The sequence below is a fragment of the Neophocaena asiaeorientalis genome, unplaced genomic scaffold (assembly GCF_003031525.2).
Source record: "Neophocaena asiaeorientalis asiaeorientalis breed wild unplaced genomic scaffold, Neophocaena_asiaeorientalis_V1.1 scaffold364, whole genome shotgun sequence".
Taxonomy (NCBI): Eukaryota; Metazoa; Chordata; class Mammalia; order Artiodactyla; family Phocoenidae; genus Neophocaena; species Neophocaena asiaeorientalis.
The window spans coordinates 5005334-5029801 of NW_020172457.1; the positions used below are offsets into that span (position 1 = coordinate 5005334).

General features: G+C 38.8%; 1 protein-coding gene across 1 annotated transcript; it reads left to right on the top strand.

Moving 5' to 3' along the window:
* Window positions 1-933: 933 nt before the first annotated feature.
* On the top strand, window positions 934-21582 carry KLF14 (KLF transcription factor 14). Its single transcript, XM_024737978.1, has 3 exons — window positions 934-1103; window positions 14513-14585; window positions 20058-21582. Exons 1-3 carry the CDS (start codon window positions 934-936, stop codon window positions 20775-20777), a joined length of 963 nt encoding a protein of 320 aa, XP_024593746.1. The 3' UTR covers window positions 20778-21582.
* The last annotated feature ends 2886 nt before the right edge of the window (window positions 21583-24468 follow it).

The window sequence follows — 24468 nt, forward strand, 5'->3', positions numbered from 1 at the left end:
CAGAAAGGTCTTCATGGCCCAAAAAGATAATCCCCAAATGAAATACTTCCACACTGATCTGATGCCTAGGGTCTGGGGTAGTCCATCTCAGCCACAGGCATCTTCTTATATGAGGATTCTGACCCTGATGTCAGCCAGCTTTTTCTGTAAAGGGCCAGGTAGTAAATTAAATATTTCAGGTTTGTGAGCCACATAGATTTCTGTCCCATATTCTTATTTTTGTTTTACAGTCCATTAAAAAAAAACTTTTTTAAGGTTTCTAGCTCATGGACTGTACACAAACAGACCACAGGTCATAGTTTGGCAATCCCTGTTCTGATCCCTTTGCTGGTTACCAACATTAAAATTAATACATTTTCCCCTTGGTTTATCAGTCTTTTGTTGATTTATTTTTGTTGGTTCATTTAACAGGATACAGTTATCTGCTGCAACAGGTAATGTATCAGTTGTAAGACCTGATACATAGTAGGCATTCACTTTGTTGCAGGGTGAAAAAAAAACTATTTGAATGGCAGGTACCGAAGTTCCTGGTGAGGAGGCAATGGTCTTCTTTGAGAGGACCTTGATAGATCGCCTTGGATGTGGAGGGTGACACTCCACGGCCATGGCTGGGAGGGAGACTGTGATACAGAGTTACACTGCTCTGTAGGAGGCATCAGTGAGCAAACGAATGTTGGGGGGAAAAGTATAATAGATGGGAGGAAAGGGGGAGGGAGAAAACGGAGGTTGGACAACATGTGAAGTAACTGAAGCCCATGAGGAAATGTGGACAGAGACACAGTCCTGTGGCAGAGTGGCCAAAAGACTGTTTTTTTTCAATCAGCAAGGCTGAACAATAGCTCATCTTATGTTATTTGTATTGCTGTAATATAAACTCCTTCCAGATTCCAGACCTCCAGTTTTATGTTTTTTCTTTTTTCTTCACAAGCAGGAATGTGGCTAACTTCAAAACAGGATTTATTTGACGATATAGAACAGATCAAAGATCTGGGCTTAGCAAGCAGTACTGGTGATCTGACCAGCCTGTCACTCTTGAGCCCGGCAGCAGCCACTCCACTCCAGATTCAAAGTTCAGGGAGCCAACTTCTGACTGGCCTGGCTTGGTAGGACACTACATAGCCCCTGTATCTGTTTCCACTAGGGGAGAGGTAACTCCCCAAAGCAGATCAGGGTACTATGACCAGGAAGATGGGGACTGTTGGACAGGCAAAACAACAGATGTCTGCTACACCCGCATCTCCTGTGAGTGGTATTTGAGGAATGAGGGAAGAGAGCAGAGACACACATCCTGGTCATGTGCAGTATGAGGAAGGGAACAGCAGCAGATGAGAGCTCAGGGGAGACAGGAGCTCAGAACCAAAGGTGTCCCTGAGAAAATAAATCCTAGGGAGGTCATTGGGATTTCCCCAGGATGTTGAAGGGGCTTGAGCCAATTTTATGAAAAATCTAGATTGCATATTATTTCCCTCACACCATAACTCAATTTGTGGCTCTACTGAGTCTGGGAGATTAAGGATCTGGCTTGATATATGGGACAGGGACAGGGACAGCACCTCCAAGATCATTCCCTGAGCAGCCAACCAGCTTCTCCCATTTAAATGTAAAAAAGGGTCCATTATTTAACAACCCTTGTATCAGGAAGTCCTTCAATACATGAATCCTAGGATTCTGGAATTAAGAAAGGGTCTTTTGAGATCTTCCATTCACTCATTTTATTTACCTGCTTATTGGGGTTCTAAGCCAGAGGTTCTCCAGTGTGGTTCCCAGACCAGCGGCATCAGTATCAACCTGGGAACTTGTTAAAAATGCTAATTCTAAGGCCCATCCCTGATCTACTGAGTCAAAAATTCTGGGGGAGGGGAAGCAATCAGTATTTTAACAAGCCCTCCAGGCGCTTCTGATGCAGGCTTAACTTTGAAAACCAGCAGTCTATGGGATTTGCCACTAACTGTTACAGACAGTTAGTGAAAGAGTCAAGAGAAGATTTCCAGTCCATGTATCTTTTATGTCTCATTCAAATCTCTCTGCTGAAATTTGGTCATTTCCTTGCTTTATGCACTAAGTAGTAATATTTCATTCCAATTAACCCTGCATCTGTGCCCCAGAGTATTAGACTTTGACACTCTGCCCCTAGAATTTTGTCACTGTTGGAAAGATTTCTTTTTCTTTATTTCCACAAAGTCACGCCTGACTTATTTCCTCTGAGGTTATGAGGGGGGACATCAGTCAGGATCCAATTTCTTCCCCAACCACTCTCTTGCCAATAACTTTGATTTCCCTGTCCCTATTGGCATGAGTTCCAGGACACCTCTTAAATTTCAGTGCTTCAAGGTCATTCAGAGAAGGACCTAGGGACATTTTCCAGCCTCGTGATGCCGCCCAGCATCATGGAAGAGGCAATGTATCACCTCAAGCTTAGCCCAAAGGAGTGCATGCTGACCTAGGTTTAGATCAATCAAGTCATTTCTTCCATTGCAATATCTTCTCAATTTTCTCCGAGTTTATTCCCTTCCCAGCACTGTGACAACCCAATCCCCATGAGAAGCAATGAAGATGTTATAGGAGAGACAGAATGAATAAGCCTTCCAACCGGACCTCCAGGACTAATGCAGATATTTGTCCTCGAAGGAATCCACAGTCATCTTGTTCTTCTTGTTGGATTTGGCCACCTTGTGACATACAGCCCTTTCCTACGATCCAACTTAAATGCTTCTAGGTCAATCTGGTCCCTCCTAATATCTTGGCACCCCTCAGGGGATATCCTACAACATTCATAATGGAGCCAAATACCAAAATCACACAAATCATAGGGAAAATGTGATGGCTCACTGTGGTAGATACCAGTCTCAGGAAAAGTGATTACAAGCTATCACCAGGCACCCCTGTTAAGGGAACAAAGAAATCCAGGCTGCTAGAAAGCTGAGAAACAAAGGGAAGAGAGATGTCAGCCAAAGCTGGTTTAAAGATAGAGCTGTCCAACCCTCAGGCAGAATACCCAGTATTATGTCCTTGCGTGTGGTCAAGTATCCTGTTTTAGGACTGCTTCACAGCCTGTTTGTCTTTCCTCCACACCACACCTGCAAGGGACAGCCCTGACACTGTGATCCTGCCAGTCCTTTTCCTCCTTTTTATAAAAGTTTACAGCAATTTGAGCTCATACAGTATTTACAGAATATGTTCTTCCCTTCACAATTTATCTATAACACATTTCATGTCACTGTATATTTATTATTGCCCACGTAGAGTTTCACTGTAAATAAATAGGTACCATAATATAACCAACCAATTCTCTATTTGGAGACATTTACATTCTTGACTGTATTGCCTTTGTAGCACATTCTATCATTTATCAGTATAAAATTAATTATATTTATTCCATTTAATGTTCTGGTCCTGAATCCTATTTTGTATAATTTTAAACTTAGCACATATGACTGTGTTCCCTTTGGTTGCATTTGTCTCTGATATTTCTGCCCATCCCATTACTTCTCAACTTTCTCTGTCATTTTCACTTTGTGTTTATTCATTTATTTATATTTATTATATGATATCTATAAGATATATTCATTTTATAAACAGCTTATGGCCAAATTTCTTTTTTTTTTTTCCCCACTTAATCTGAGAGTCTTTTGTCTTTTGATAGAGATCTTAAAGCCATTCATATCTATCATGACAACAGTTTTACCTGGTCTTTGTTCTGTCTATTTATTTTATGACTTTTATTTGTAATGCTTCCTGGTTCTTTTTTTTTTCTCACTATAATAGACAAGTTTACCTTCTTTTACCACTGATGATTTGGAAACTACATACCTTTGTGTTTTCTACTTGGGCTTATTGAATTTAAAATGTATAGATATATTTGAATTATACCTCTTTGTTTCATTAATTAAAAAAAAAACTATACAAGTAAAACATAGATACATTTGCATTTCAAAAGTTCAAATAAGACCAGAGAATGTAAAGTGAAAAGCAAGTTCCCCCAATCTCATTGCTTTCCCCACAGACAACCACTACCCTGACTCTGTTGTGTATTTCTCCAGCCCTTTCTCTGTGCATGCGTATGTGTTTATGTGTACAGAATTGTAGACTTTTAAAAAATACAAATAGGAACACTATACATTCATTACTATTTGCTTTTTTCATTTAATAATGCATTTCTTTGTAAATAAATATACAGTGCTATATCAGTACTCACATATGTGTCATTTGTCATAACAGTCCATTATATCAATTAACCTCGTTATTTAACCACTCCTCTGCCCACAGACGTTCAAATTGGTTCCTATTTTTCACTATTACAAACAAGGCTCTAATAAAAAATTCTTTCATATACATCTTTGTTCACCTGTGGAAGTACTGCTATAGTATTAATACCTAGAAGTGACATTACTGAGTCAAAAAAATATGCATATTTAAGTTTTTGATAGCTATGCCCAAATTATCCTTCACAATGTACCGTTAAATGCTCTTAAAAACTCCACAGGAGTATGTGTAGCCTCACATCCTTAGTAATGCTGGGTTTTAACAATCTTTAAAAGATCTGCTTATCTGATGGCTGAAATGTTATTATAGTATTGCTTTAATTGATAGCTCACTGAGTGACAGTGAGGTGTGAATCTTTTCATGTTTATTGACCATTTGGTTCTTTCTTTGAGCTCCCTGTATTTTACCCTGTACTTACGTACTTTGCCCATTTGTCTTTTATAATATTTATCTTTCTTCATATTAATTTGTAGGTATTAATCCTTGGTCTGTTATGTATGTTGAAAATATATATTCTCTAAGTCTGTGGCCTGATTTTTAAATTTATGATGATGTTTGTCCTTTAAAAGTTTAATATTTTGTAGTAATCATATCTGTGAGTCTTTTCCTTCAAAGGTTCCTTCCCTATTGCACAACAGTTTTAATAAATTCATACAGCCAAGTAACCACCACCACAAAAAAGATATGGAACAGTTCTATAAACCGCCAAATTCAATTATTCCCTTCTTCCCACACTCAACCTATGGCAACTATGGATCTGTTTTCAAGGATTTCTCATACAAATGGAATCATAAAGTCCATAGCCTCTTACCTGACTTCTTTCACTTAGCATAATGCATATGGAATTCATCCATGTTGTGTGTATTAGCTGTTTATCTCATTTATTGCTGAATAGTACTCTATTGTATGGAAGTACATTCATCCTTCAGGAACAGCGGGGGATTGGTTCCAGGACAGCCCAATACCAAAATCCAGGGATGCTCAAGAACCTTATATAAAATGGTGTAGTATGTGCATATAACCTATGCACACCCTCTCCTATGCTTTAAATAATTTCTAGATTACTAATAATACCTAATACAATGTAAGTGCTATGTAAATAGTTGCCAGTACATGTCAATTCAAGTTTTGGTTTTTGAAATTTTCTGGAACTTTTTTCTTGAGTATTTTTGGTCCTCGGTTGAATCCGCAGATGCAGAGCCTATAGCTACACAGGGCCAACTGTACCACAGTTTGTTGATCCATTCACCAGCCAAAGGACATTTGGGTTGTTTCTGGGTTTTGGCTATTATGAATAAAAATATTATGAACATTCACATGAAGGTCTTTGGGTGAATATAAATTTTCATCTCTCTTGGCTAAATACCAGGAGAGGGATTACTGGATCATGTGTTAAGTGTATGCTTAACTTTATAAGCTATCAAATTGTCTTCCAAAGTGACTAAACTATTTTGCATTCCCACCTGCAATATATGAGAGTTCCAGTTGCTCTGCACTTAGTATTGTCAGGTTTCTAAAAAGCATTCAAATAAGTGAATAGTTGTACCTCATTTCGGTTTTAATTTGCATTTCCCTAACAACGATGTTGCGTATCTTTTGGTATATTTGCCATCCGTATGTCTTCTTTGCTGAAGTGTCTTCTTAAATCATTTGTCTATTTTAAAAACTGTATTTTTTTTAGTATTGAATTTTAAAAGTTCTTTATATTTTTTCAATACAAGTCCTTTGTCAGATATGTAACATGCAAATATTTCTCCCAGTCTGGGTCTTGTTTTCTCATTCCTTTCATAGTGTCTTCTGCAGAGAAATTTTTTTTTTTTTTTTTTTTTTTGCAGTACGTGGGCCTCTCACTGTTGTGGCCTCTCCCGTTGCGGAGCACAGGCTCCCGACGCGGCTCACGGGCCCAGCCACTCCACGGCACGTGGGAATCTTACCGGACCGGGGCACGAACCCGCGTCCCCTGCATCGGCAGGCGGACTCGCAACCACTGCGCCACCAGGGAAGCCCCCAGAGAAATTTTTAATTTTGTTGAAGTCCAATTTACAATTTTTTTCCTCATGGCTTATGCTTTTGGTATTGTATCTAAGAAATCTTTGCCTAACCAAAGTTCACAAAGATTTTGTTTTTCTAGAAATCTTAATGGTTTGGGATTTTACATTTAGGTCCATGATCCATTTTTAGTTAATTCTGTATAAGGTGAAAGGTCTGGATTGAGGTTGTTTTTGCATATGGACTTTGAATTGTTTGAGCACCAACTGTTGAAAATGCTATTCTTTCAGTAGTAGAAATACTATTGATTTTTATATCCTACAATCTTATTAAAATTACTCATTAGCTCTGGTAACTTTTTGGTAGAGTCCTTGGAACTTTCTAAATAGACAATCATGTCTGAAAATACACAGCTTTATTTCTTCCTTTCCAAGCTGTATGGCTTTCCTTGCCTTACTGTGCTAACTAAATCCTCCAGTATAATGCTAAATAGAAATGAGAGAGTGAAAATCCTTGGCTTGTTTCCAATCTCAGGAAAATCATTTGGTCTTTCATCATTAGGTACAGTGTAGGGTTTTTTGTAGATGCCCTTTATCAAATTAAGGATATTCTTTTCTATTGCTAGTTTTCTAAGAGTTTTTAATCACCAACAGATTTTGAATTTTGTCAAGAGCTTATTCTACCTCTATTGAGATTATTATCCCAGTAATTTTAATTTTATTTTTATGCTTAGATCTCTAATCCACCTAGAATTTATTCTTTATATTGTATGTGGAAGTGACTGAACTTTATTTTGCCCTAAATGATTAACTAATTGTTGAAACCCTTTAATAAATTGTCTATCATTTCCCCACTCATTTGAAATGTCACATTTTCATACACGGAGCTCTCATAAATAGCTCTGTTTCTGGACCATCTCTTTTGTTCCATCAATTTATTGGTCTACTCCTATGCCAATCTACACTGAATCAATTACTAAACTTGATGATGTGTTTTAATATCTGCTAGAAAAATGTTATTCCTGTCATTTTACTCTTCCAGATTCGAATCAGCTTGCCAAATTCCATACACAAACCTGTTGATATATTGTCTGGGATAGCATTAAATTTATAAATTTGGGGGAATAATTACCTTATAGCACTGAGCTTTTCTGATAAGAAACAAATGTATTTCTCCATTTATTCAGGCCTTGATTTGTGAACTTCATTCTCTTGTATACTTTCCTTCATGAAGACCTTTATATATTCACCTTACCAGTATCTTACTAGTTCTAAAGTTTCTGACACTTTTCTTTGATTTTTCCAGGTAGATGGAAATATTTGCCCAAAGTGACAGTTTTGTATCTTCCTTTCCAACATTTATATATCTTATTCTTCTCCCCCTCCCTTTTTTTCATTATTGCATTGAACCAGGACATCAAGTTCAATGCTAAATGGTAGTGGTAGGGGCTACGCCTGGATTGTTCCTCATTTTAATGGGAATGCTTCTAGTATTTCATGAATTAAACATTATGTTTGCTGTAGATTTTTGGTAGAGACACCTTTTCAAATGTAGGACGCTTTCTTCAATCACCTGTTTACAAAGATCTCCTTTTTGAACTAGGAATATGTATTGCATTTTACCAACTACTCTTTTTTTTTTTTTTGGCACCTGTTGAGATAATCATCTTTTTTTCTCTTCAGTGAATACAATGAATTCTATTAATGTAGTTTTTACTTTCCAACTACTCTTTCTCCTCTGGGATAAGCTCAATTTGGACCAGATGCAGTATTCTTTTAATACCCTGCTAGATTTCAAATGCTAACAGTTTATTTAGAAATGTATTTATGTTCATAAATGAGATCAACTTCTTCTCTTAGTCCTATGTTCATCTGATTTCAGAACTAGAGTAATATCTACCTCTTAAATGAACTGGAAAGCTTCCAATCTGTTTTATGGGCTAGAACCACATAAATATAACATGAGAAATATCTGCTCCCTCATTTTGGTAGCTCTAGATTGCAAAACTACTTGGGTCTGATGCTTTTTTGGTGGGGGAGAGGGTAAATTTTAAATTATTTTTCCATTCATTTTAGGTGATGGTCCATAGTTTTTCTCCTTCTTATTGAACCAACTTTGGTGATTTGTACGTTTATGGATCAAACATTTCATCTTAATTTTAAATTGCATTTATATAAAGTTGTACATAACAATCATTCCGTTTTTTCCACATTTCTTGTTTTTTTTTCCTTAATCCAACTGACCAAGAATTTATCTACTTGATTGGTCTTTTTTTTCCCTTAATCCAACTGACCAAGAATTTATCTACTTGATTGGTCTTTTTTTTTCCTTAATCCAACTGACCAAGAATTTATCTACTTGATTGGTCTTCTCAAAGAGTAGTAATGGGCTTTAGTAATGAAGCCCAATTATTTAAAATTTTCATTAATTTCTAGTTTTATTCTTATTCTTCTCTTTCATTTTATTTCTTTGGGTTTATTTTTCCTGTTCTTTTTCTAGCTCTTCAGTCAAACGCTTAGTTTGTTGATTTTCACAATTTCTTTTTTCTACAAGGACTTGAAGCTGTAAACCTTTCCATTTGGACCACTTTGGCAGCACTCACAGATCTTGAAATGTAATGTGCTCATTTCCAAGTAGTTTTTAATTTCAATTTTAATTCCTCTTTAATCCAAGTTAATTAGAAGTGTGCTTTCTCATTTTCAAGAGGATAGTTTTTGTCTGTCATTTTTACTATTTTTGTTGTTGTTGTTTAATAGTTTTATGCATGTGGTCAGTGAATGTAGGTTTGAATGATTTCTACTTTTTTTGAATCTATTGAAATTTTCTTTGTAAATAAATATTCATGTAAGTTTAAAAGATATGTATATCTCCCCATTATTTCTTGAGTATAAAGCTTCTTAACAATTGAATCTCCCATATCCTTATTTATTTTTCCTACTTGAAATGTTAATTTGGTTATCTTTGTTCTGTCTGTTCTATTACTTAATTCTAAATTACTGGGTCATTTTGTTTTAGGTATTTTAGGTAGCCAGCATATAGCTCTTTAGGGCTTGGGGTCTTTTCTTTCTCTCTTTCTTTCCCAATCTGTGGGACTCTGTCTTTTCATACGGTTACTAAATCCATTCACATTGTGATTACTGACACTTCTGGACTAATTTTTGCATCTTGTGTATTCTGTTTACAATACTTTGTTATTGTTTCTCCTTTTTTCTCATTTCCCCTTTTGTTGAAAGGATGGTGTTTTCCTATTTAATTTTTTTTTCTTTTAATGGCTAGGAAGTTAGATATCCTATTTCAATTTTTCCAGTGTTTATTTCTTAGCATGTACTTAAACTTGTTTTATAAAATCAATATATTCAATTACTGAATATAACTAGTTTCTCTCCGAACAAGTCAAGAGCCTCTTCTTGCTTTTATTTTTCTCCTTTGCCCCTGCTACCTCCCAAGTAAAGATCATTAGGGATTTTAATCCCACATTGCTTGCTCTTTCTCTCTCTCTCTCTTTCTGCACTCTCCTCAATCAATAATGATTTTAAATTTTGCCACAAGTTTTGCTGCATTTTGTCACCAGATTTTGTGTTCCTCACACCTTCCTCTTCGATTCATTTTTCATTTTCCTGAAATACATTGTTTAGTTATTCTTCCAGAGAGGGTGCTTGAGTGGTATATTTTCTGAACCCTTACATTTCTGAAAGTGTTTTTATTTTGCTCTCACACTTGAATGATGGGTTCACCTGGGTATAGAATTCTAAGTTCAAAATAATTTCCCCTCAGAACCTTGAAAGCTTTGCTCTACTGTCTCCCTAAATCCACTATTGCTGAAGAGAAGCTTTCCCTCCTAATGGCCACATACCCCACTGCTCTCCTCCTCAGGGACTAGAAAGCAGAATAAAAGGGGAGTCCAACTGGATGTTCCCTGAGCTGCTTCCCCAACCCATGCCACTTCTTAATCACTCATTCATTCAGCAATTATTTCTTGTGCATGTAATGTTCCAGGCTCTGTACTGGGATTTTTTAAATAAAATACTTCATGCACATAGAAAAGTATAGAGAATAAATAACACAGCAAACAGCAGCGTACACACCACCCACATTGACAAATCTTACCATTTTGCCTTATTTAATTCAGATTTAAAACAAATAAATAAAACACTAAAGAATCTGTTGAAATCTCATTCCCTTTCCTCCCTCAACAGAGATAACTACTGCCTAAAATTTGTTGTTTATCCCACCCATTAATGGATTTTATTTTTAATATGTGGATGTATATGATGGATAATATATGGGTAAACAAAAATTAATAACTAATATTGTGCTTACTACCTGCCTACGGATGGTCTGATCACCTTACACATATTAACTGGTTGTCATTACAACCCAATGAAGTAGGTATTATTATTATCTCCTTTTTATAAATGAGGAGTAACTTAATAAAGGTCACATAGCTGGTGACCAGCTAAGTGATGGCACCAGAACCTGGCAGCCTGGCTGCAGAGTTTGTGCTATTAACAACTATAACATGTTAATTTAGAAGTAATTTCCATGTACTTAACCTTCATGTACAGGCTATCATGCCTTGCATTTTTATGAATATTTAGCTTGCTTTAAAAATTTGTATCAAATGTTGCACTGAACATATTTGTAGCTGTCTCCTAGGGCTAAAGACGAGTTTCTCTAAGGTATATACCAAGGCATGAAATTTCTAAGTCACAGGGTACTTACATCGTCATCTTCACAAATTATTGTCAAATTGCTGCACCAACTTATATTCCTCCTTGTTAAAGGGGAGGGTCCTATGTCTCGTGCTGGGATTTGAATCTGACTTGTTAGTCTCCACACATATTGCTGAACTATTGGGCCATTATACTATAGAACCTTCTATCACCTACTTTTTTCTGTCTTAATATAGACACCTCAGTCAAGCCTTTGCTCTCAGTCTCATTATGTAAAAATATTTACTGATTATTTACTATGTGCTAATTCTTCATGTCACTGGTTATTTTTTAAAGCTCACAACAGTACAGGCACTGAAAAGTATTTGAAATTAGTCAAATAAAGGCTCACCTGTTTTTCATAAGGTTTTGTATACTTAGCTTAGGCTTGTAAATTAACATGAGCCTGAATGTACCATGAAAGAAGTTCACCTGGATCTAAAATCTAAAAGAAACTGACAGCTAAGAACATAGGGGTTTTATTAAGAATTGAAACTGAATCTAAAACATTAGATTTAAGTTATTAGATTATATCAAACAGAAAGCATTCAATGTTTATAATTTAATATAAACTGTTAGTTTAAAAATACTTTGATAATGACATTATCATTATACTAAAAATACTAAATAAAATAATTATATATGGCATTTGAGAAACTACCAAGAGTTGGAATTCCTGTCCTCCAGGAATATACCTATAAAAATATATAACACTTTTTAAAAAATCCTTTTATCCTGTTGCTCAGCCAGGAATGCAGGCCAAACTGCAAAAGCATCAGACTCATACATCCAAATGCCTATCCAGCATCTCTACCATGTATGTCTACAAGGCACCTAAAAGTCTCCAAATACAAACGCCCACTTTCCACCTCCTATATCCTGCTTCTTCTCAAGTCTTCCTCATCTCAAAATACAAAGTATATTCTTCCAGTTGTTGGGCTGAAATCTTAGAGTCATTAGTGAGTCCTCACCATCTCTCCTACCCTATGTCCAACACATCAGCAAGCAGACATCCCTCACTCTAATGCAAAAGACATTCAGACTTGGACCACACCTCACCACCTTCACTGCCACCACTCTGGTCTAAAGTACCACCATCTTTTGCCTGGATTTCTGCAGTGGTTAACTAACCTGTCACCTGCTTCCAGTATCGCCCACACTCTAGTCTATTCTCCACACAGCAATCGGGGTGAACCTCTAAAAAGTAAGTCAGATCATATCACTGCTCAAAATCCTCCCTAAAACTTACCATATCATTTTTTATACTGGTTTTCAAGGTCCTACATGACCTGCCTCTCACTCATCCAGATCTCAGAACTCATTTAACTCTTACCATGCTCTTATCATCTCTTCCTCTTCACTTACTCTGCATCAGCCTTGTGTTGGCAGAATAATGGCTCCCCAAAGATGTCCAAATACCCAGAACCCATGACTATGTTACGCTATTATAGTAGTTAGACCAAAAGATGATGGAGGTTTGGATTAGGACATTGGAGGGAAAATAGACAATTGAATGGTCAAGGTACATTTTGAAGGTAGAATTAACCAAACATTAGGATGAGTTAGATGTGGGGGCTGATGGAGAGGGAGGTGTCAAGAATGACACCTGGTTTCCTGGCTTGAGAAACAGGATGTATGAAAGTGCTATTTGCCGAGACAGAGAAAAATACAGGAAGATTAGATTTGGGGGTAATAACCAATAAGTCAGCTTTTGAATATATTAAGTTTGAGACATCTATGAGACATCTCAGGAGGGCTGGGTAGTTGTCAAGTAGTCATAGGGATACAAAACTACCTGACATCTCTGGAAAATATATCTGGTGTAAAGATTATAAGTTCATAAATTGTTGGTATATAGGTGTACCTAAGTCATGGAAAATGTTAAAAGTGGGTAGAGAGAATGGGTAGAATTGAGAGAAGAGGGCATTGTACAGAATTCTGGAGAACTTAAAATTTTAAAGGTTAGGTAAAGGAAGATAAATGAACAGTTAAGACTGAAAAGGAACAGTTAGAAAGACGGAAGAAAGCCCAAAAGAATGTAGTACCACAGGAGCCAAAAGTGTCTCAAGGATGACTCAACTGCTCTGAAAGATCTATTAATTTGAAGATTCGATTTAGCAACATGGGCCAATGTTGATCTTTTTTTTTTTCTTTTTGAGAAAAGAGATTTTTTACTGTGATAAAATATACGTAACAAAATTTACCATTTTTAGGTATACAGTTCAGTGGCATTAAGTACATTCACATCGTTGTGAATCAATATTGATCTTAACAAAAAGAATTTCTGTAGCAAAGTAAGGGCTAAATATTGGAGCAATTTTAATAATACATGAGGGTATGGAAATGGTGACAGAGGACAGATAAGATATCCATCTCTTGAGAAATTTGGCTTTAAAGGGGAATATGGCTATGTGACAGTAGCTAGAGGAGATGGAGAGTCAAGGGGGGAGTTTTTTTAAATTGGAGATATTAGTCCATTATTGAATGTTGATTGAAATTATTCTGTAGAGAAGGAAAGACAGAAGATGATGGAGAGAGAAGAGATATGTTATCATTTGTGGACCTTGAAAAACAAGAAGTAATGGGGCTATAACTCATGAGAATGGACTGGCCTTTGCCAAAAGTGGGGAAGGAGACTGGTACAGATGCAATGGGTTTGCAATATTTCTGGGAATGTTGAATGTCTATTTGAGATTGGTAATCATGAATGGTGATACTAATCTGTCAGTTTATATATTCCTATTCATTTATTCCATATATATTTATAGAATGCCTACTATGTGCCTCCTTTGAACCACTTGTGACCAAAGGGGTAGACAGGTCATCCTTTCCAGGCTTTCAGGAACATCTCTTTGACGTTGCTCCTGGAAGCTTCTGAACAAGCTTGGGGGAGGTAACATTTCTGTAACATTTACTTCAAGCTGCAGTAAACACTACATTGAGGAATTACCCTTATTCTACTTTCCATTTCAAATAATCCTCCATTACTTCCAGAGCAAATTCCTAAGAGGTTACATAATATGCACTGGTTACAGATCAGCTCAAGTGATAGAACACCACCTATATAGAGACCCCAAAGTCTTCTCATCAACTTAAACAACTGATGCTCTGTCCATTATCCAGTGAATTCCTCAACCCCAAGAAACAAGAAAACTCCCCTCCCTATCCAGAGAAACTACCTATGTATAAGGCATCTCTTCCCTGCCACTTCCTCCAACTATGCTTCTTTTCATACAGAGGAATCTCTTGGGAGGCCCTTCCCAGCGGTTGAAGACTGTGTGTCTTCCACTGGAACTGGAAGAGCTCCTTCAGCAACCTCCAAATCAGTATTAGCGCCCCAACCCCAAGCCCCTCATTTGCATTGCTTTTCCAAATTTCAAGAGGATCATCTAGACAATTTGCAGTGTAAGCGCCACATCCACAAATTAAGAAAAACATAAGCAAACACTTACATTAAACACAGAGGCACCTCCTTTTTTTCAGAAAGAGCTTTCCTTAGGTGATCACCTACACAAAAGTAAATGTTACTTTTTCTGTACTGTTGGTAGGAAAGATCCTGTCATCTATGGAAAGCACCCTTCTGAAAATTTAGTGTCTAAGAAGTCACAACGGAATTATGACGTAGGACTGAATGACAATGGAAGCACTATTTTGAAACCTGTGGAATAGAGATAAAGCTTGGGAAATTTCTCTTCAAGGGGAATTTATAGCCCTAAGTTATATATATATATATATTTTTTTTGCGGTACGTGGGCCTCTCACTGTTGTGGCCTCTCCCGTTGCGGAGCACAGGCTCCGGACGCGCAGGCTCAGCGGCCATGGCTCACGGGCCCAGCCGCTCCGCGGCATGTGGGATCTTCCCGGACCGGGGCACGAACCCGTGTCCGCTGCATCGGCAGGCGGAGGCTCAACCACTGCGCCACCAGGGAAGCCCCCTAAGTTATATTTTTAAAAAAATAAGAAAAGGACTTCCCTGGTGGCACAGTGGTTAAGAATCTTCCTGCCAGTGGAGGGGACACGGGTTCGAGCCCTGGTCCGGGAAGATTCCCACATGCTGCGGAGCAACTAAGCCCATGTGCCACAACTACTGAAACCCACGAGCCTAGAGCCTGTGAGCCACAACTACTGAGCCCACGTGCCACAACTACTGAAGCCTGTGCACCTAGAGCCTGTTCTCTGTAACAAAGAGAAGCCATCGCAATGAGAAGCCTGCACGCCGCAAGGAAGAGTAGCCCCCACTCGCCGCAGCTAGAGAAAGCCGGCGCACAGCAACGAAGACCCAATGCAGCCATAAATAAATAAATAAATTTATTCAAAAAGAAAAAATAAGAAAGATTGGAAATTAATGTGTTAGGTATTTAAGTTGAAAAACTTTTTAAAAAAAAGGTGTAACATGCTAAACTAGACAAAAGTGTGAGAGATTAATAAAAATAAATATAGAAATTAAATATATTTTAAAAGAAACGGATATGATCAGCAAAAGCTGACTATTTGAAAAGATTGTAGACACACTTCTATAGGTTTGTCTTAAAGTGTAGACAAACCTCTGTTGTCTACATTTTAAGACAAACCTGTTAAGACAAAAAGAAAAAAAGAGAATTCACAAGTATGTAATATCAGGAATGAAAAGGAGGATATAACTACAGATACTGTAGAGAATTTTTAAATAATGAGGGAATGCTGTGAACCACATACCAAAATTTTAGAGGCTTAAATGTAATACCTAATTTTTAAAGAAAAAAAAGTGAATTAATAAAGTTGACTCAAGAAGAAATAGAAAATCCAAATAAACTAATAATCATGAGAGAAACTGAACTGAATTTTCAAAACATAATTGTTTCACAGATGAGACTTACCAAACATTCAAGGAACAAATAATACCTATCTCATACAAATCGTTACAGAAAGTAGAAAAAGGGAAACCTCTAAATGCATTTTATGAGAGTGGTATAAACATGGACAAAGGTAGCACAAGAAACGAAGATCATAAGCCAATATCATTTAGGAACATAGATCCTAAAATAAAAAGCACTTGCAAGTTGCATGAAGTAGTGTATTAAAAAATAATAGTACATTATGGCAAAACAAGGTTTATGTCAAAGAATGCAAGGATAAATCTACGTTAGAAAAATCTATCAAAGTGACCCGTTACTTTAACATATCAAAGACAAAACCGATAATCATCTCAAAAGTTTTAGAAAAAGCACTTAACAAAATTCAATGTTCATTTCTTGGTTTTAAAATATTCCTGCTTCAAACTCAACTGGGATAGAAGGGAACTCCCTAACCTTATAAAGCGTTTCTACCAAAAACTTATAGCAACTACCATAAATAATGATGACACATTAGAAACATTCTCAATGACATAGAAATAGGAAAACAATGCTTGCTCTCATTCTTGCTATTTGATGTTATATTGGAGGTCCCAGCCCATCCAATGACATAAGAAAAGGAGAAAGTATTAAGAGTATTATTTAAGGATAATATTATCTACATAAAAATACAAGAGAATTTAAAAATAAACAGTAAGAAAGTTCAGCATATTTGCTAAAACAGGATTATTCCATGAGAATTCCCTGGCAGTCCAGTGGTTAGGACACTGTGCTCTTACTGCCAAGGGCCCGGGTTCAATTCCCAGTTGGTGAAATAAGGTCCCACAAGCCGTGTGGCACAGCCAAAAAAACCAGGATTATTCCAAAATCAGTAACTTTTCCAAACAGCAGCACTAACCAATTAAAAAAATTTTTAAAGGATCCCACTTGAAAAAGCAACAAAAACTGTAAGGTACTGAGGAATAAATCTAACAAAGAGGTACAAGCATTTTATACGCAAAGTATAAAATGTTATGGAAGGATATGAGGAAATCAGAATAATATTAATGTATTGGATGACTCAGTTTTATAAAGATGTCATATCTCCCAAAATTTAACCTACAAATTTAACTCAGCAAAATACTGAGAAGATTTTTCAGTGGAAGTTGACAAACTGATACTAAAGTTAACATGGAAGAGCAGAAGTCCAAAAAATAGCTGGTACAGTTTTTTTAATGAACAAATGGAGGAAATGCCCTTCTACAGGTGAAGACTTATCATAAAGCCATAATAATTAAAACTTTGTAGTACCGTCTCAGAATTGGTTTGATCAGTAGAAAAGGACAAAGTAGGAATATATCCATGAATGTACGGAAATTTAATTTATAATCACAGTGGCATTACACATTAATGGGAGGAATGAAAGACTGTTTAGTAAATCAGGTCATGACAACAGGTTTTCCATGTAGGGGGAGGGAGAATAAAATTAAATTCCTACTTCACACCCTTCCAAAAAATAAGTCCTGGATGGATCAATTTTACAAGTGTGGAAAACAAAACTTTAAAACATTAAGGGAAAAAACATAGGAGGTTATCTTTGTGGCATCACATGTGGAGAGTTGTCTTTAATATGACATAAATGACACAAACTATAAAGAAGATCAGTGAATATGACTACATTTAAAATTTTCTATAGTTCAAAAGTTATTGGAAGTTAAAAGAGAAGTCACAGAATGAGACAATATAATGTTAATATATGTGAACTCCTACAAATCAAGAGGGAAAAAGATGAAAACATACACAGCCCACTGGATAAAAGGATGAAGGCTATGAAAAAACAAACCACAGACTCAGAAACCTTAATAACCAGTAAATATATGCTCAACCTCGTTGGCAGTGAGGGAAATCCAAATAAAGCGATGAGATCCTGAGCTTTAAAAAAAAAAATCAAATTGTCAGAAATAAGAAAAGTCTGAATCTAGAAAGTAAGGGAAGGTCATGTGATGGAAACAAGAACTCTCATACACCGCTGATGGGTGTATAAATTGGAGAACCATTTGGCAGTCTCTAATAAACTGAAAATGTGTGTGTAACCTAGCAATTCCCCATATAGGTAGACAGAGAAATTCTACCTACCTATAGAAGACACATGTACACATATGTTCATATTAGCATTGCCCTTAATACCAAAATATTTGCAGCAGCTTAAATATTCATCAATAGGGGAATGAATAAACCCAGCACGTTCACATGCATGGATCTACAATATAGCAATTAAAATGAATGCACTGGATTTATATTTATCAACATGGAAAGAATGAAAACATACCATGAAGGAAAAAAAAAACAAGTCACAGAATATGCATAGTCCAACACCACACCTGTGCATTTAAAAAATCAAAACAGTACTCTGTATTTGTATGGGTTCATATGTAGTAAAAGTATAAAGCCTAGATTTAAAAGTTACATACCAAATTCGTGATAATGTTTGCCTTTGGAGAAAAGGGTGGAGAATGGTTTTGGGGAGGAGTGCAAAGGGACTTCAATTTTATCAGAATGTTGAATAGTTCAATTAAAAAAAAAAAACAGACCTGAAGCAGATATGGCAAAATGCTAACATTTACCAATTACATGAGATAGGTGCATGGGTGCCTGTAATACTCTCTCTGCATTTTAAAATAGCTTTAGATTTTTTTCTAAATAATATTTTTAAAAAACAGCTAGTAAAGAATTCTATCTGATAGAATTTTAATATGTGTAGATAAAGAGTTAATTGTCTAAAATTTTGAAGCAAGCAGCTTTATAATAATTATCTGTTTTAGAATAGAATCTCCATAAAGATAACAAAGCTGACAAGATCATAAAACTACTGAAATGAATAAAGCAGATTCTATAAGTGTCAACATGGATAGTTCTCAAAATCATACTGAGGGGAAAAAGTAAGTTGCAAAATGATATGTACACTACTGTACCATTTATAAAGAAAATTTAAAATATATAAGCATGGACATATATATTTACATATAATATATAGGTAATTAGGTAATAAAGAATAATAACAATGCTGGAAGAATACACACTTTATGATACTGATTACCTAGGCAAGTAAGGAGAGAGAAAGGTGAATGGAACTGGGGAGGAAAATAAGGTGACATTCAACTCTATCTGGAATTTTTAATAAAAATAAAAAACCTGAAGCAAATGTGACAAGTATTTCACATTTGATTACCCTAAGAAGTAATACATGAATATTTGTTATTCTTGAGATATATGTATTTCTAATGCTCAAAAGAATAAGTACTGAAGAATTGCAAATAAACTGCACATAATTCAAAAATATGTAAGTAAAGCTTGTATACATCAAAAACGATACGCTATGACTATTTTTAGAAATTATCCTGTTTGCTTTTCTGTGTTTTTAATTTTTTAAAATTCAAAAGAAGAAAAAAATGAAAGCAGTGAAGAAATGTAAACATATACATACATATATCTGATTATATAAAGAGAAAAACCTCCACAATCACAAAACGCCATATGAGCAATTCTATATAAATTGCTGCATTTTCTTATTTTTAATTTTTGTCAAGAGAAAAATAAAAGATGTTGCCTAGTTGGAAACGTGACTTTCTATTATTAAAATTGTGGGAATCCATTTTAATGTGTTTATCTCGCTGCTAGTCTATAATTTATATTACAGCGTGGAAATTTGTTTGTATGCCTGTGACAGGTTAAAGCAGTTTAAACATGCATTTTTCTTTCGTTGGTTGAATAGTTAAATCGTTACTCAGAGGATTTTAAGTTTCAATTTCAACCATGAGGGGATTCTTTGCTTTTCTTCAAGGTTAAAAATGTTTCTGGTTCAAAATGCTATTAATTAATGGCTACGTAGTGGCTCTATTTAGGGAATTGGTACCGACCCTGGGTTAGCAGTGGAACTGTTAGATGAGAAAACTTTTTTGATGAAGACTCGGGGATATTTTAAATTCGATCTGACAGCGGTAACAGAAGTGAAATGTAATTCCAGCCCGCTTAACTAACAATCGTAATTATGAATCGAAAGACATGTCAGGTATAAGCATTTTTTTCCCTAAATAAAAAAGTTTCTCGGACTCCGCCGGACACCCAGCTGGCGGAGGACCAGCGGGCGAAGGGGGAGCGAAGCCGGCAGGCTGCCCAGAAGTTACGATCGGGGAGTTTTCTCTTTATTAAAATTACCTGGCTCACCAGCAGAGGCAAGAACGCGAAGACAAGATAATTTCTTAGGCTGTTAAAAATGACTTAGCCCGGTGGGCCCCGCGTTCCATCTGGGGGGTGCTTTGGAGACTACTCGGGGGAAACTCTGCGCGCCTCGACCGGTTCCTCCGACCCGATCCCGTGCTCCGGCCCGACCCTGTGCTCCAAGCCGACCCCGGCCACCAGCGCGGCCGAGGTCTCCGGACCCGTGCACTCCTCCCGCGCGCTCGCGGTCCCTGGCGCGCCAGCCATCCTGGGAGTGCCTGCCCACCCTGGCGCGGTCTCCGGCGTGGCCCCTGGGACGGTCCCGGCCCCCGCCACGGGTCCAGGCCCCCGTCGGAGGCCAGTCACACCTGCTGCCAAGCGCCACCGCTGCCCCTTCCCGGGCTGCAACAAAGCTTATTACAAGTCATCGCATCTGAAGTCCCACCAGCGCACCCACACGGGTGAGCGCCCTTTCTCCTGCGACTGGCTCGACTGCGACAAGAAGTTCACGCGCTCCGACGAGCTGGCCCGCCACTACAGGACGCACACGGGCGAGAAGCGCTTCTCCTGCCCCCTCTGCCCCAAGCAGTTCTCCCGGAGCGACCACCTGACCAAGCACGCCCGCCGCCACCCAGCCTATCATCCCGACATGATCGAGTACCGGGGGCGCCGTCGCACTCCCCGCGTCGACTCGCAACCCGCCAACCTGGTGGACAGCTCCGGCTCCGTCCCCGGGCAGGTGCCCAGCTTTACCACCTGCTTGTCTGACAGTCATTGCTGTTAGTTGTCCCCTCAAGGACGATCCCCCAGACCATTGTCCTTGCTTTCTTTCTGCCCATCCCTCTTTCCCAGAGTGATTAGACCAAGGCACAGACTGGCTTCTCCGCTCTGAGGGTGGGTCCAGGCAGGCACGTTGGACTCTGGGGAGGGACTGTGGGCCCGAAAATAGCAGGAATCCTTACAACACGTATATCATCCAAAAAAGGGGGGTTTGCCTCAAGACAGCCCCCAGGAACTGATAAGAAGGGATGAACCCCGGTACTCTCCAGAGTCCTGAAGAGTCTCCCTTCCATGGGAACCAGAGATGTGAAACTGGAATTCTCAGGTGCCTGAGGAGCTCTCAGTCTCAAAGGACTCTAGTGTCTTACCCACCCACCAGGGCGGACCTTGGAGAGGGTGTCAGGGGTGGCAGTCTTGGAAATGTCCAAGACTGGGATGGTGAGAGGCCTTTGGAAACAGAAATGATTTCTATTTCTGTAAACAGCAATGTTTACTAATGTATTTTTAGTGTATTTTAAACAGGGATCACAGGTTGATAGGAGATTGATATCCCCCACTCCCCAACTGCCCCAGCTACCTCTGCTAGGAGAGGCCATGTAAGAGTCCATGTGGATGTATGGCTGGGAGATGCTTCTTGGTGTCTGGGGTGTGGTGCGAGCCTGTTTGCAGGTCCTGTTGCAAGGGTTGGAACCCTGCACTTGTGTCATAGCTTTTCTTCTAATTTGAAGTGCTACTTGGGGAAGTAACTTCCTGGCTCACTCGCAATGATATTGGTTTAAAAATTTGGAAACAATCATAAACGCACCAGAAATAAAAGGGCGATCCAGGCTAGTTCCCACTTCACCAAGAGGGCAAACCCAAGTGACGGTGGGTGAGATAGGTCCAAACCAAGACCTTTCAGAACCATTGTTAACGTTCAGGGAAATAGGGGTTTTTGGTCCCAGCTGGCCACACTCCCAAATAACCTCAGGTGTGGTAGATTCTGTTCATTTCTTAGTGGCTAGCTAGGGGGTTATTTCCCTTGGGGTCTGTGCATTTTTGTTTCTGCAACAGGTGAGTTGGTGGTTTGGGGAGGGGAAGGTGGGAGCGGCTTCTTTCAAACAGCTAGCTGCTCTGGATTTGGAGAAGGGACAGCAAGGTGAAAGTTACTGTCAAATAGGAGGACCCTTCTCCCCTGACCTTGGAGCCCCTCCAAGTTACATCCTCAGGACCCCTCTCCCCCAGTGCAGGAATTGAGCATCACCAGTATTTATTTTTCTCTGTAAGTGTTTCTGCTGCTATGGATGAAATTGTTGGCCACTCTGCTTATGTATGTGTGAATGTGTATACATGTGACCCTTTCATTAGAGATGGGGCTGAAAGGCATTTCCTGCTCTGGTAAAGTCCTCTTTAGCCCCCTTCTGAATATCTTGTCATAGTCCACCAATCACGTTTGTGGAGGATGCCAGGCTCTCAAAGGGCCATAATAGGCATCTAGTTAAACAAACCTCTTTCCCCTGTTTTGCAGATGAAGGTACTGAAGGCTAGGTAAGCTCGAAGTCACATGCTGAGTTGCTGGCAAAAGCCATGACTAGAACTTAGTTATCTGGCCTTCTGAGTGACTCTTTCCCTCATGCTTAGTTACCCCATCTGGGCCCTTAGTCAAAGGGCACCACTCTCCTTTACTACCACCAGGATCCCCTCCTTCCCTGTTCCCTATCATTTCTACGTTCCTTCATCTGTCCAGTCCCCGCTGAACCCTTTGCCTGTTGTGTTTAACCCCAAAACCCTTTTCTTAGCAGGTTGAGTCCATTCCCTCCTTCCACACCATGTGGACTTAAAGTGGGAATGCCTCTTTAGCATCTTGGGAGAGACTTTATCTTTTGATCTGGTAGATAAATTTTCAATGCCAGTTTCTAGTCCTGGGCACTCTATCTTCCTTGAGAGAGTAAGTGATGTGAACACTGGGACCCTAATAAGTGCCCCTACACTAAGTGAAGGAAGGGCATTTAGGAAGGACTCAAAGGGTATGAAGAGGTTCAGTGTTTCCTGATGAGGACTAAGCAGGGTAGATGGAGCTTTCCTTGAGTTACTTGTGGGAATAGGAGGCCCGCAATTGTGAAGGTGGGTTTTGGTGGTGGAAAGAGTCCTCCCTTTGTTCGGTTTGTCTCCTCAGCTGGGACTTGATAGGAAGGGAACTCTGGGGCCCCCTTGAGGACTGTGATTTCCCTTTTGTCCCCTTCAGTAGAAGATCTACCATTGGGTAGGTGGACCAATGAAGCTAACAGGAGAGAGACTCCCACTGACCATTCTGGAATTGGGCTCGAGAAAGCGCGACTTTTCCAATCACCCTCTGATAAATAACTTTTGATTTTCAATCTCCCAAGTAGTGTCCTTATTTGAGTTCTTGTACCTTGGGGACTTTTGTCTGGGAAAGGCCTCTGACAAGCTAAATGTAGCATGTCTTTCAGTGACTTCTCCAAGGAATTGGGGTGGTGGGAAGGGAGACAGACAATGGGGGTAATATTAGTAGGCTGACCTTTCTTAGCTTTGGTTATTGTTGTTACCCTTTTTACTCCAGTGGCCAGACAGCTCTTGAGGACCTGTTATTAGTGAAATACCTTGAAAGGGTCTTCCTAGTTTTATTAGTGTTTCTTTTGCTTCTTTTTGTTAATCAGATGGAGCTCAGCAAGTGAGTATGTCTGGGGTTTGGTTGTGGTCAATCTGAACCTCTGGGCTCTTGCCCGACTCCCACCATCCTGAGTTCTGATGTAGGAATGACCTAGTAACAGAATCTTTTAATAGAACTCTTCCTGAAATCTGGGTTGGGAGCTGGGATTGAATTCCAGGTCAGACCTTGGGCATGAGAGAATTGGATCCCCTGCCCCTGCTGGGAGGGGATGAAGAGTACAGGCCTTGCCCCACCCACAGGGACAAGAATCTGTCATTTGTCCCTATTTCCCTATTCTCCTCCAAGTAGGAAACTGTATTGGAATATCACTCTTGGCCTCTGTCTCTACCTCTTACTTAATCTTCAGAGGAAGATTGTGTTCTCTGATGGAGACATACAGAAGAGGGTCATCATGTACACACACATACACACACACACACACACACACACTCTCTCTCTCTCTCTCTCTCTCTCTCTCTCTCTCTCTTTCTAAGCTCTCTTCTCTCTTTTGTACCTCTGCCTGCAATATGTACCTACTCCACTCGGATCCAGCTTTCATATGGTAAGCACACCTCCTGAGGCCCAGGCCTGCTTTCCAGAGGCAGGTCTGAAGAGCACTTCTCTGTGTCTCCACTTTTGGAACAGCCATTCCCCCTTGCAGCTCCCCAGGTAAGTGTTTTCTTTCTATATTCTTTGGGTGAGTAATACCAATAGGAGGAATTGGGAAGGGTGGGAAAGGCAGTGGAGGGTTGGTATTAGAAAGCCCAATTTTGGCTATAGGTACTGCCTCATCAACAAAATACTGATATTTTGATCCTCATTGGTCTGATTCTTGTATCTATTACCTAGTTGATTGAGAACTTAGAAAGGAAATGAATATGATTAATTTTCCCCCTTAAGCCCCAACACAAGCAAATATGCATTGGCTATTACGTCTTGAGAAATAGGCACTCTGACTGGAATTAGGGGACCAAAATAAGATGTGTAGAGATGGAACATCTGGTTTGCAAGGGCACAGGTTTAGTGCTGTAGTGATCTTGGGCCT

Coding starts and splice junctions, on each gene's coding strand:
- KLF14 (XM_024737978.1), top strand. CDS start 934: ATGTGGCTAACTTCAAAACAGGATTTATTTGACGATATAGAACAGATC. Junction 1,104..14,512: donor CTTCTGACTGGCCTGGCTTG/GTAGGACACTAC, acceptor TACTGTTGGTAG/GAAAGATCCTGTCATCTATG. Junction 14,586..20,057: donor AGTCACAACGGAATTATGAC/GTAGGACTGAAT, acceptor AAAATGACTTAG/CCCGGTGGGCCCCGCGTTCC.